The 15111-nt window shown below is 35.3% G+C and overlaps 1 protein-coding gene across 1 annotated transcript in view; it reads left to right on the top strand.

Moving 5' to 3' along the window:
- LOC149802521 (uncharacterized) overlaps positions 1–15111 on the top strand; it is a 99827-nt gene that overhangs the window by 26555 nt on the left and 58161 nt on the right. Inside the window, exons 3-4 of the mRNA XM_089951761.1 lie at positions 8858–8911; positions 10976–11176. Of these exons, the coding sequence (XP_089807887.1) occupies positions 8858–8911; positions 10976–11176 (255 nt within the window). The remainder of the gene's footprint in view (positions 1–8857; positions 8912–10975; positions 11177–15111) is intronic.

Here is a 15111-nt window from a genome sequence, read left to right on the forward strand (position 1 = left end):
AGAAACGTTGCTTCATTCACACCTTTGACAAATTTCTGTCTTTTGCTTTCAGCCATGTAATGAGTAAATGTAACAACCTGTTTATCATTCTTGTAAGTCTCTCCAACATCAACTCCTTTCATATCATCCAGCTGACACATCCATACAAAATCAGTGAAGGGTCTTCTGTTCTTTATGATAGCATGTCCATTTCTAAACAAATTAAGGAGCCAGTCAAATACATTCCAATTTAAACTTTTCAAGATCTTACCAGTGGTCGATTCTTCTGCTGGTATCTGCATAGCTGCTTTTCTCTCTGAACTCCTTTTGTGATGCCTACAGCTTTCATTTGCATTTACCGATTCAGTTTTAAAGTTCGAACAACCCGCAACAAAACTGGATGTTTTCTCTGTGTTTGTTTTTGAGAATTCCATACACCAATTACACCGCATAACATTCTTTTCCTCATCATAATTCAGCCATTCTTTTGTCCATGTCTTCTGAAACGTTCGATTACACTTTTCCCTATCATAAGAATTATTCCTCTCTTTTATGTCATTTTCATTCAACTTTTGCTTTTTTTTCCGGAGACAGAACACCTTCTATAAAATGCCACATATTGCCTGTCTTATAATGCGGGAATTGTGCCGCGTTTTGAAATATGAGATGTTAAAGTATATCTGACATGAAATATTTAAAGTAAGAAAAGGAATGGCACACTGTCCTTTATATATAAGAAAGTACAAGCAAGAAATGCATTTCAAAACACGTGCCTTTGCCACCCCCACCCCAAATTATATGGTCTGTCTCTAATAAAGACTTGACTTCAGCGGATGTTCTGCAGGATCAAAGCAGTGGCTTTTGTAAACACTGTTATAAAATATTAACATCAAAAGATAGTGTTTTAGCTTGGAAAATGTGTGTTCCCATCAAACGAAGCCATCAGACTTGGCGCGTTGTATTTAAAAGCTCCAATTACAGTCTCATCATTAATAGCGTAAGTTTTGTAATTGTTCCTAATTAATCGGACCTCAATCTATTGTTGAAATTAATAATAAGCAGGAAAATTTTCAAATCTTAGATGCCCATGCTGAGAGATTTTAATTCCCAATAAATGTACGGCATTCTGCTTGGATATCTCCACGTGTATTCAATTATTTGTTCATTCTTGTATGGGAAAAAATATAAAAACTATTCTTATTGTCATAGAAAAAGTAGTTGTATGGAAAGGATGTGTCATTAATGTGATCATAATAAATTGATCTAATTCTTATAATTATTTCGATGCAAACATAAAATATGCAGTTTCCTGTTTGTGACTATTGGCGCGTTTGGCTAGCAAGCAAAAAAAACCACCTTAAACAAACATGCAAACTAATTTCTTTGAATAGTTGCTGCCATGTTCTTTTGTGTGGTATAACACTTTGTAGTTTGTTACTGTGGTCACGCGAATAAAGTGTGATACCAGGTTATTTTTCATTTAATTCGCTATCCGATTAATTAGGAACAATTACCAAACTTCTGTTGTTAATGATGGGACCATAATTGGTGCTGTTAAGTGAGATGTACAATATCTGATGGCTTCTTGTTGTAGAAATGCACCATTCCGAGGCAGAAATTGACTTCATCTTCTCATGCTAGTATTTTATGACTGTGTTTACAACAGTCACTGCATTGATTCTACAGAACATCTGCTGAAGTAAAGTCTTTATTAGGGAATGGCGTAAACAAACGCTGACTGTTGATAAACAAAACTTACTAGCCCATCGGACTAATAACATTATGAAAGTTACTAGTCCGACAGGAAATCTACTAGCCTCGGGCTAGCAGACTAGCGCTAATTTCGAGCCCTGGTATTTAGAAGCAGCTCACGAAATGTGTTTACTTCTTGTATTTCAGGTGAAATTGACTAAAATCTCCAGGGGATAATGCGTTAAATTTTATATTTTCAACTTTTAATAAGAAAAGAACAATGGGCCAATACATTTTTCTCCACAGATTTAATTACCATTATTCAGACATGATTTTTCTCCATTTTAAAGTGGAATTCTGCTTTTCTCCTGACTTGAATCCGATTTTTCTTGTAACAGTCCGTTTTTTATCATCTCCGATCCGGTTTTTAAAAACGGTCTGTTCAGTCACATTCTGTTACAATCCTTGTAATGTATTCATTCCATATATTATTAGCCCACTACTGTCTTAAAGAGTATTCTGATTTGGTCAAAAGTTTAAATTTATCCAGTGAATCTTCATGTAATGGAAACTGATGGCGATGGAAAGAAGTGTGCTTGCAAAAAATGCCATCCCAAGTTGTTGAGAAAGACCATGACACAAGAAGTTAATTTAAAGGTTTAAAAAATGTATGGGAATGGCTGGAGCGAAAAGTTGACGGAAATTTAGTTGGTCAGTTTATAAGAAAACTGAATGCTAGAGGACGCATTTCGTGACCTCTGCTCTACGGTAATCACAGTTGGAGGTATTTGGAACAGCACCTACAAAAGAATCTGCATATGGAAAAATTGAAGCTCAGAAGGCATCTGGAAAAAGTGCAGTTAATTACTGTAAGAAGAAAGATTTCTTGCATGATGGAGCAGTTGTAGCTCTCTGTCAGAATATGTCATGCATGTCGCCAATACAAGCACCAGCTTGAAAGGAAAAAGGCTCTTGTTGAGAAGGAAAAGAAATGATTGCACATTGAGCCAAACAAGTCAGTCAAAAAGGAAGGCTAAAGAAATCTTTGCCAAAGCCGCAAAATGAGCTCGACTGGCATATCAACAGGTTGTGTCCATCAGAGGAAAAGACAACGAATGTATGGGATTATTTGTATACAGTAATACCTCGTGCATTTGCGTTTCTGGATTCGCGAATTCACGGATTCGCGAAATTTTCATTGGTACCCTCTTCGTACATGTTTTCTTTATTTTATTGAATTGTACCTTCGTTATATGACTTCTGTGACATATGAAGTTTACCTAGTTTACCTTCCTGACAATGACAAAGAAAACGTCAGTCATTAAGTTTACAGTCCCATTCGTTACTTGGTATTACCTTACTGTGAGTGCAAAAGAAAACGGCAGCCAATGAATTAGTATAGGGGTAATATTAGTATACATGTACCATACTGTAAATGCGCTAATATGGCAAATACCCATTAGGCGATACTGTACTCTATTTTTACGTCAACAATTTATTTCTCTTTTTAAGGGTAATGTATTAAGCTAACTTTTAAATGAAATTAAAGTGCTTTGGGAGCATGATTTGGGTCATATTTAGGGTTTAAACCCTAGAAATAAGCATTTATTAGCATTTTTAGTGACTCATACCAAACATTCGCGATTCCTCCTGATCTGCGACTGGTTCTGGAACCTAACCTCGCAAATGTTCGAGGTATTACTGTATTGTTGATGTTCTTGGGTGTTTATTTTACAGATTTATCATGAAAAGAGAGAAGTGTAATATTTTTGCTGCAAAAATTGAGAAATTATTGTGACTTAATTACGATGTAAACACTGACATGCACATGAAATAACTTAAGCACCAATAGTATTGGAGAACAAATTCATGTGACAATAAATATTGTGAAATTATTCAAGTTTAAAAATTTTGGTAATTTTGTTAGTTTTTCAAATGATTATTTTGTTATATTATGGTCATAAGTTGCACCATGAGCATTTTTTTATGATTGTAAAATGCATTTTTGGACGACCTCCAGATCAGGGGGCACTGGCCCTCGAGATCCCATTGGGGGAGGACCCCCAAACCCACCTTTCAAATTTCTGCTTTTTTTTTGTGGTATACCAAAATCTTGTCTGATTATTAATCCAAATAACTGAGTCCTCCATATTTTTTCTGGATGCCAATCCTATAGATTTTCTGTCCATAAACAATAATTTTTACCACTCTGGTGGCCTAGTGGTTAGAGCATCCACCTCGGATGCCTGAGTTCGTGGGTTCAATCCCCTGCCAAGTCATACCAAAGACTTACAGAAAAGGGTACTAACAGCTGCCTCTCTTGGCGCTTGGACTGTCAGCCTGGTGTCAGGATAATGTGACTGGGTGGGACATCGTGCCACATGTCTGCGGCATGATGCCTCAGTGCTAGACATCACTATAAACTGCCACACTGCAGACATCGTAGCGATATGACTGAATCTTTTTTAAAGCTGCGTTAAAAATCCTAATCACACACACACCTACACAAGAGCACTGTTTGTGCATAGCTTGCACTGGCCAATATATATAGCTTTGGAAGTAGGTAGTAAGTGTCTCAATCAAAATGCTGTCTAATACCATCACCTGTGAAAAAAAGGAAATACAAGCTTGTCACCACAATCTAAAAATCTGGAATTATTTATTTGATGTTTTTTTTCTCCAGCGTTCCCTCATTTTCTGGAACAAAAATTTCTAGTTTATTTTCCTGGATTAAATTGATTTTTCAAGGTTCACTTATGACTCTTAATAAATGGAATCAATAACAGTTTGTCTCAGAGAACAAGCCAGTCAAAAGAGATTTCAGTTTTGAAACTCTCCTATAACTTCAGAATGAGATATATGACCACAAGATGTAACTCAAGTATACTGGCAATCATTGAAATTCATGTAATCTGCATTTTAATTTACTGAATAAAAATATAACTTTAACTCTGCTAAACTGCAAATGTTAGTATGAAGATAGTTTTTTTTGTGCAAGTTTCATTAAATTCTGACAAAATGCACTCCAGAATTATATATCCGTGTATAAAAAGAAAAAAAAAGAATATAAAATATATTTTGCAGGTCCATGTTAATATCTGCAAGCACTTGTCTTTAAATGAGTTGGAATCGATACTCGTTCCTTTCATCAATTTACTTAGCACAGCACATTTATCCACTAAACTACTTTTGGACACGATTTTTTTTTCCCACTCAAAATTTGCCCTTGGTCAAAATATGATTTTGTGTCAGAATTTTAGACTTTTTTGCCTCAGATCTAAGGCAGACTGGTCTGATCTGCACACAGACAGGTGAACCTTTGCAAAAGGTAGGATGAGATGGGCATTTGGAATATAGAGTTGTCTCAATACAGAAATGATGGATACGTTAAGCAAGAAAAAAAAACCAATTTTTACCCTTCTGCTCATACATGAGCGAAATAGCCAATGAAAAATGATGTTTCTAACACAACTAGTTATTAGGTTAATACGAAATCTCTTGGAAGTTGATGTATTGGGGTGTATTCAGAAATAGCCCTCAAAATGTGTTTCCTACTCATTTTAAGGGGGGGGGGGAACGACAAAAACCTCCAGAGGTTAATGAGTTACTAATGGAGGGTTTGCCAAATGTCAAAGTTTACACAGAGTGCCATATTGCCTCACACCAGACCTCACATATATTTAGATTTGCACAGGTGTGTGTGGATTTCCCGTAATTTGTTTTTCCTATGTCCCCCACATTTTTAAACTGCACCTCAGGGCACAATTTTTTGTCAGGAGAGAAATTGAAATTGGAACTTGGAACTTTTTTTGTGGACATCTTGCCACATCTATCTTGGCACTAGCAATGTTCATAGTAGCTAAAGGTGATAAAAACTGATAGATGGCAATAACATTTAAAAACAGCTTATCTGGCAATAAAATTATTCAAGGTTGTTGTAGTCGACCAAGTTGCAATATAAAATCTTTGTATCTTTCACGATGAAGTCACATCTATAGTAAGGAAGATTTGATTTATATTTAAATTGAATTAATGACAAAAAGGAGAATAAATTTATGCAAATACATAAAATAGTCCTATTCCTCTCCAGGGTAAATAACAGTAGTGTATATATAGTAACTGATTTCTAGCTTTTATGTGTACATTGTAATAGGGAAGGTTTCCCCAAAATGACAGAAAGAGTGTTTCATGGGAGGGAGGATATTCTTCCAGACAGTAGAGTTTTGGTTCTTTTGAGGGTAAGGTAGTAAAAAAAATTGTTTGTATTGGAATAAATTACGCATGAAATACATCGAGAAAAAATTAATTTTATATCAGTTTTATCATGGGACTCATTTGCATGGGGGAAACAAGTTTCAGGCTTTGGAAATAAGCATCCATTAGGTGAGCATGTTCCATAGTATCAGATGCTATGTTATGTTCAGCATGTGTTTCATATGTTGTGCTTTTAATCAGTCATATACTAGTTTTTGAACATTATCCTCTAAAAAGTCCCTAGATACGTTGTCTAATCAAATATCCATCAAGGAAACTCTCCTTCTGAGTAGACTTTCACCATTTTGGTGCACTTTACGAATCTTAAATAAAGAAATATTTCTCTGTATATACTTGTTATTTGCCCCTATAGCACAAGTATACATAAACAAAGTAATTGGTATAAATGAAGTAAGCAATAGTTATGTGTCACATCTTTATTTGCAAAGACAAGTCCAGTTTTATGATGTTCATAAATATGCTAGTTTATCCAACTTGGGTCTTTTCCTTTTCTCAAGCATCCAGGTGCAATTGAATTTGATATCTCCCTTACCTCTTATGATTTTCCTTGGGTCATCTAGGCTAAAAACTAATTTCTCCTAAGGGATAAATAACAAGATCTTGCCATTATTTATTGTTTTCCTGTTACTTAATCAGTTTCTAAATAACAACATCTTTGTTATCAGTCAATGCTAGCCAGTCCATAACCTCTGTATGACTGCAGTATGTGGGAGTTACTCTGCTTGGTTGAATAAGACTAGTAAGTAGTACATTAACACAGCCATGAACACGGCCAACAGCAGACAGCTCATTTAAGATTTTGCATAATAGTAATCAGAGTTACTGTAAACCATAGCCAATAACATCCATTTGTCTGGCTGGGCTGTAATTTAGACATGTTTGGTTGCAGCTGTAATCATTTATTGTAAACCATAGCCAGTAACATCCATTTGTCTGGCTGGGCTGTAATTTAGGCATGTATGGTTGCAGCTGTAATCATTTATTGTAAACCATAGCCAATAACATCCATTTGTCTGGTAGGGCTGTAATTTTGACATGTTTGGTTGCAGCTGTAAACAACCAGATGATAATATATAGTTCATGGGGTGGCAAGGCAAATTGTCAACAGAAAGTGGTCCGTGTCCAAGTGGACCTACTTTAAAATATCATAACAATCATCTGAACATGTTTCCATTGTTAGGGAAAGCAGCAGAGAGCCACATTATCAAATCTCTCAACTCACTGAATTAAAATACGTGTAATAATATTTTTACACAACAAAATATGGTTTTGCAGAAAATCAAGCAAGCCAGACTTGACAGCTGGTTGGATTTTGTGGTAAGACCATCATTTTGTATTAAGTGTCGTCATTAATATGCTTATAAAATTAATTTGGGAAGGAATGTGACTTAAAACAGCTTTACCTCCAAAAACTTTTCATCAGAATTTGATATTTGACAGAAGGCAACAAGATTGCCAAAACAGCTACCTTGAAATGTTATCGCTATTATCTCTTGGGTGTTATCGCTATTATCTCTTAATGGATGGTAATAACAACATGGGGTTTTCACTGAAAGACTTATTATGTCTGGTTGTTCTGAATGAAAATAGTGCCAATCTGAAGTCCAATATTTCCACCATGGCAGCCAGCTTGAAAATCTTGTTACTGCTACACATGGATGGTCATATCAATATATGCTGTCACTGAAAGACTTCTCATTATGCCTAGTTGGTCCATAATGAAAATGTTGCCAGTTACATGTATATATCAAATATGTCTTCCACAACAGCTTTCTTGAAAATCTTGGTGTTATGACTTCTCCATAATGTATATGATCATTATGATATACATGTAGGGTTTTCAGCAAAAGACTTCTGATAATGTCTACTTTGTCTTAAATGAAAATGTTGCCAATCAGACATCCAATATGTCCACAACAGCAGCTAATTTGAAAATCTTGTCATCACTGATAAATATCAAAGATGGTTTAAACACTCATCCTTTAAGAGAATGAAATGGTCTTGTCTTGAATTACTGGAAATTCTTTTCACCCAGTAGAGTGCCACTTCCTTAAAGAGACTCTTGTTCTTCTGCATAAAAGCCTATTCACATACAATGATGATAGTGTTTTAAGGTTAATAATATAGTAGAACCTGACAATAGCAGCCACCCATTGGAAAAGGCAAAACAGGTCTTTGTACGTAGTGACCTCAGTAGACTGGTTTGTCTATTGTTTTTAACAAATACAATGCTCTTATTATTGTTATTACATTATCAATAGTGTTTATGTGCACTATTCAACGCAATCATAAAATACACGTATTGGTTGTTGTCTCACAAATTTATATTCCACTCAAGATTACTGTTTCCTACTCACTTTTGAATCCACCCTATAAATCAAGTAATCATTAAAAATAAAATAGTCACCATTCTTAGTTCTTTGCACTGACAAAAGACTTATTTCACTGTTGACTGACTTTTAGGTCTTCCAGCTTGTATAAATTAGGCTTGGAATCTGCCTCAAAACCAATATATGGATTAGCTAGTTGCTTAGCTTGCTGAGATCAAAAAACAGTTTACATGAGAGGCCTGTGATCACTTGGCAGTCAAAAGAAGCCATATATGGCTATTCTTTGTGAACTGAAACTTCACTGACCTTTACATACAAGTTTAAAATATTAAATGATCCCTGACCCTACAGAAAAAGGAAGTAACTTGTAACTCTTCTCAAAGATAAAATATAATCATCAACGATAGTTTAATTTACAGGTAAATATATGAAAATCTTGAACTTGTCACACTGGCACAAAAAGCAACTTACATTTCTGCTGCAATAACACAATTACTTGACCAAACATCAAGCAAATGAAAGGTGCTTGCATCATCAGTACCTTGGTCATTGACCATCAAATAATTTTGTTTGTTTTTCAGTCAGCTGCAGTTTACAATGTTCGATCATGGCAGACAGAGATGGACAGTGACAAGGTAATATTACCATAGTTGACCACCTAACTCATTATTTTACTTTTTTAAAATTATTTTTTCATAATATATGCCATTTGTTTAGATACAGTGTTTTGTAACTTTACTTTGAAGAGTGGATTCTTAAGTCCAATTTATATGGGGGGGGGGGGTGAGAAGAGTATTAATTCTTCAGAATTAGTCAGCTCTCCTGGGGGAGAGGGGGGGAGTGGAAGGAGATAGCAAGAAGTCAAAATATACTATATACATATACATATACATACATATATATATATATATATATATATATATATATATATATATATATATATATGTCTGTGTGTGTGTGTGTGTGTGTATGTGTGTACCAGATGTATAGATGGATAACACCCTTCACTAAGGGGTTTAGGATCATAAACACTTGAGCATATGCATTGTACACATGCATGTACCACTTAAACAACCACAGTTTAATACTTGCACAGATTCATCTGTTCGGTCAGCCTGAACCCCACAGTCTTAGATGGTAACCTTTACTTAGCAAGGTTACTGTTTACAGTGCCTAGTTACTGCCAAGTACTCAGTGTAACAATCGTATTAGTTCTCTCTTTTTACTAATGCATTAAATTTTCACATGGAAGATTTCTTGTAATGTCCATTTGTTATTAAACGAAAATGGTGCCAATCTGACATATGGTATGGCCCCATGGCAGCCATAAAAAAAATCTTATTGTTGCAATTCAACCTAAATGGAAAGACATATCACCATGGAGTTTTCACCAGAAGACTGATTATGATATTTAATTGGTCCAGAATGAAAATGGTGACAATCTGACCTTAGACGTTTCTACTACAACGAACATATTTGAAGTTCTGTCACTAATTCTCTAAATGGATTGTCATATCAACATGGGGTTTTCGCCAAAAATGTTGAGGTGCTTTGTTTGTCCTCAGTAAAATAGTGCCGATCTTACATCCAATATGGCTGCCAGGGTTACTGATTTGATAATCTTATCACTCAACAATATCATATATGACATAAATACTCGTCAGTTAAAATAAAGAAATGGTATTATCTTGAATTCCAGGATACCGTTTGTGGACAGTAATGAGCGAGTCTCTTCAAGGGACTCTTCCTTAAATTCATCAGCTTCATTTACCTTCATAGAGAATCATGCTGTCCAGAGTTTTGTTAATAAACACGTTGTTTTTGGCATTGTTTATTGCATTCTAATAAACACGTTGTTTTTGGCATTGTTTATTGCATTCTAATAAACACGTTGTTTTTGGCATTGTTTATTGCATTCTAATAAACACGTTGTTTTTGGCATTGTTTATTGCATTCTAATAAACACGTTGTTTCTGGCATTGTTTATTGCATTCTAAAGGAAGTTCACTCATATTGCATTTGTACATGTCATGTGCATTGTTGAGCCAGGTAAAAAAATTTGAGTGTGGATATATAGAAAGAAAATTCATTAAAAATATCACTTGCCTTGTAAATGATGCCTACTCACTTTATAATATCTTTTGATTACTTGAACATTTTAAGAATATCTCCACCATCTATATCTTGTTATGAATAGTGTAATTAATGTGCATGTAATAACACTTGTATATTTTAAAAGTATTTCCACCATCTATATCTTTTTATGAATAGTTTAATTAGGGTGGATTAGGAGACCTGAATAATTAGGTTCCTGTGCAGTAATTTGCATGATTGACAATATGATATAAAATTGCTTTGCACATATCACTACTGTGGAAAACCAAGGTGTACCATTGCAGTCTTGCATTTGCACTGTTGATGTTGAGAATGAGGACTTATTTGAAACTTAAGCATAAAATATTTTCAAAGCTGTTCAGGATAACTGCATGAAAATTTAATGCAAGCTCTGATTACCTTTGTTCTTTAAATGCATGGTAATTTTAATAATATCAATACAAAGTTTAAATTGATTTGCTGGAGTGAAATTATTTTCCAGCTAATTGTACCCTAAGGGATAGTCAGTCTCTTACTTGGAAATTCAGGGCTTGCATGAAAATTGTTGAAAGGAACAATAGTGTACCTTAATGTCTCTCTTTCAGCCACCTGACCAGCCAGCCCAAGCTTCAGTTTCGTCAGATAAAGGTCCACCCAAATTAAAACCAATATGGAAGAAGAAACCAATTGAGGATGACAAGGACATCCCTGAGGATCCTCCAACCCTCACCAGGGCTGTCCATTGGCCAGGAAAGGATGGGGATGAAGCTTTCACCTCAGTACATGTGTCTAAGGAGCACAAAGAGGTGTGTTGTGTAGTCCTTGAATCTTTAAAACTTGTTTTAATTTTTGTATCACCTGCCATGAATGTCAGAATGGCAAGAAACAAACTTGTATCATGTCTGTGAAAAGGCATTAAACTGTCAACCAGATTCTCAAGTGCACATAGTGCACCCTTGAAGATGATTGATCCAGGCATCAAAAGATGAGATTTACAGCACAAGTTTTTAGGTTAAATTGTTAGTACAGTGTGACCCTGCTATAGAACCGAACATGAATTTGGATATAACACAGTTGTGGTGTGGCTCCAGAAATTTCATATACATGTACTTTTCTCATACATGAAAAAAAAAAAACCTTTTTAAGAAGTAACGTGTAAGAAGTTAATTGTCTATTTTGGGGAAGAGATCATGTATGAATTCTAATATAAGACGATCATGGTATGGCTCCTGCATTTTCATATACATGTACTTTTCTCATACTCGAAAAAGCTTATTTCCTTCTCAGAAGTACAAAAAGTAATGTGTAAAATGTTTATTCAGCAATCACGCTGGGCTTCGCCAACATCGCAAATTGCAACTTATATTCCTTACTGGTGACAAATTGTACCATCTGGCGATCTTTTTTCCCAACATCATCGACTGTTTAAACTTGTATATAGAACCATGGGTTTGGAGTGAAAAATTTCAAAGGCATCATAAAAGGAAGCCACAAACTTGATATAAAATGCACAATTGTTAAGTAAACAAATTCTTTGTTGATATTGACAAACCATGTTTACAGTCCATTGTTATCTTGTCCATTATTGACATCCAGCCTGAGCACTGTATGCTGTGATATCTCTGCATTTTTAAAAATTTTTTACTATTTCTGGTAGCAGAGATCAACCGGTCGAAGCACCATCCAGTAATGGAACTTTCAGACAAAATAGTGTTTGGCTGCTCGCTGGTAATTAACATATTTATTTTGACTGATCTCTGTCTGTGGATGGGAAGTCATATTCCTCTTATTTTCAGACTTAGAAATAAATCCTTGAGAACACTCATAGTGTCTGTAGTAAACCCTGTCAGAATAGAACAGAACAGCTGTGTTTTCATCGTCTGTTTGCCTTTCTTTTTTTAAAATTTCTGACATATGCATGGAAGGCAGCATCACTCTGACACCAGAAATGTCACTAACAACAAAAAAAAGGAGATCTACTTGTTGGTCTGCTTATGCTAGCGGCACTGGCTACAATTGACCAATTTGTGAAGGCAGAAAAAGTAACTACTACAATCAGCCAAACGATGCCCAATTCCTTTTGTTTTTAAAATGTACCCAGTAAAAAATATCTTTGCTGAAACTTCAAAGGAAATTGATCACCTTTGAAGCAACAATATTCTGTATAAATACTATGCAAATGAAAAAAATGAGTCTCAATCAATGTTCTACAATTATTTGATATTGCCGACGCAATGAGAAACAGACATCTACTTGGTCCTCTAAAGCTGTCCTTAGGCGGTAACTAAAATAACACAAGCAGGAAGCTGACTAGTCTTCAGTAAAAACAAATAACCTTTCATCAAAGGAAGTCAGCACCAAACTTAAATAAAAACAATGGAATCTGATGGATTGTTGCCTTTTCCAAAGTGACTCAAACATGTTTATCGTAGCATGAAAGTTTTATTTTTGCAGGGAAAAGAATATGCTTACGGTCGCTACCAGTGGTGGCATAAAATGCAAATTAAATTTCCAATCTATTCAAACCATAGATATATGGCCGTCAAGTTAACTGAAGATGGGGTATCTTGCAAAGATATTTGTTAAACTTTTATTTTGTTCCAGTTTTCATTTCCCTTTCAATAGCCTCATCCCCAGGGTAGTCTTGGCAAAATGATACTGTCTCCAGCTGACCAGAATCTAGGCCAATTTAAGTACATGTACATGTAGCAAGTGAACAGCTATAGCCAAGTGCTACTTGCAAAAATTGTAGTGAATTGGTAAGCGATAATCAGATACAGATCAAAATGAGGACTACCATTTTTAAAATATAAATAAATACAAGTTATTTGTGTTTTCAAACGGGATGTCAGTTATGCATGAAGTTTGTAACGTGATCTTTCCTCACATTCATGGATTTATTATATACAAGTACAGTAGTTAATGAATTATGGATTGTACTTAACAAATGTAAGTTGTCAATGTATAACTGTTTTTCAGAGTAGTTTGTCATCATTTATTCAAAAGCACATATGTTTGCACCCACTGTTATTACACACACAACACACACATACCCCTCCCTGCCTGCCATAGTTTCCGTAAATAAATAATTCGTTTTAGCTAGCTGACTTGGTTATAACACCATTCGGTCTATAATATGGTCAGGTTCTATGGACCCCAACTACTGTGTTATAGTGGGGTCACACTGTACTTGTATGAAGAAGCTTTATCTTATGCTTCCATAATTGGTATCAGATTTTTCACATATTGGTAGAAGAATTGAGTAGTCACTTGTTGAATTCTGTGTTACTAGAGATGTATTAGCATCTTCACAAATGAGATGGACAGCTTATGCATAGCTGCCAAGTGTCCTTTTTTTTCTGTATTTGTCCCGTATTTTGGACCTGAATACAGGTGTACATTTTGTTTTCAAACGTTTTTTTTAATTTAAACAAATATTTTAAAAAATTCCTTGCAGTTTTCAATTAGAACGGGCACTTGGTTCCATTCTGATGTAAATGTATTGCATGTATATAGGAGTACAGTTCTACAATATGATTGGTTCATTCAAAATCGAGGCTACCATGCCTGTCTTTATCCACCATATTAGATTTGGCAAACAGTTACCGATATCACTGTATCTCATCTTCATAATATTCAGCTTCTAATCATGTTGAATAGGAAAGCAGAATATTCAGAACTTTCTTCAGAAAAGACAAGAAAACAAAACTGGAAGGGCAATTGTGCCATCTTGTTTAGAGCTGTGAAACCATCTATTAAAGGAGAAAACCTGACATTTTGCAAATTGTTTAATGTGATTTCGCTATTGAGCATGGATGCGCCCATGAAATACAAGAGCACAAAAAAGCTAATAAACATCAGCTTGCTGCTTCATCATACACAACTCAGCCTAAACTTACAACACATAGAAATCCCAGAGATAACTTTGCTGTAATTCGATCAAAATTTGGTTTACTAAATTTCATAGAAATGAGCCTTCATCTTAACAGTTACTGGTGTTGCTATCACATTATTTCACACACGTCTTCTAGACAGTAAAATCGCAAAGGATTTCTCGTGTGAAAAAGTGAAAACAGTTCAGTAAGAAAATCACACAGAATTCAGATCATCAATGAAAGATGGGACATTGGAATGAATAATGATTGAAAAAAGAAAATAAACTGTGGTGTGGGAAAGGCTTATAAAAACAGTCTGTGCCTGAGTGCCCGAATGGAGCAGGGTGCCCATTTAACCCTTTACCTCATGCAGGCGTCTTTGGACGCCTCTACACCATTCGCATAGAAGCGTGTTTTGACGCCTTTACTCCAGTCACATGGAAGCACTTTTTGACGTCGTCTGTAACATCAGCCATTTTAAGCCGGTTTTCGTAGTGCCACCTTCGGGGAAAACCCCCAATTAGATACTACATTCATTTCTGCGAATGACAATTACGTCAGATCAGATGGTCACAGTTTCTGCTCTGGTCAATATCTGCTATTCATTCAGTACTTCTGAAGTTTTCACGATTAGAATCACAACTATGAAAGATTCACTAACTTGGGTAAAGGCTCTGATATTGATGTAGGCAGCAATTAGTTTTTATAAATTATCAAATTCACAAGACTTAGTGATGTAGACGCAGATGAAAAACTAGTGAATTTCGAGTATGAGAAAGGGCAGCTACAGTTGGTCATGCGGCCTCACTGACATGACAGTGAACAAGTTCTCTCATGATTTTAAAGCACATACAAAATTCTTCCTT

The sequence above is a fragment of the Sinohyriopsis cumingii genome, chromosome 3 (assembly GCF_028554795.1).
Source record: "Sinohyriopsis cumingii isolate HCF-2022 chromosome 3, ASM2855479v2, whole genome shotgun sequence".
Lineage (NCBI taxonomy): Eukaryota > Metazoa > Mollusca > Bivalvia > Unionida > Unionidae > Sinohyriopsis > Sinohyriopsis cumingii.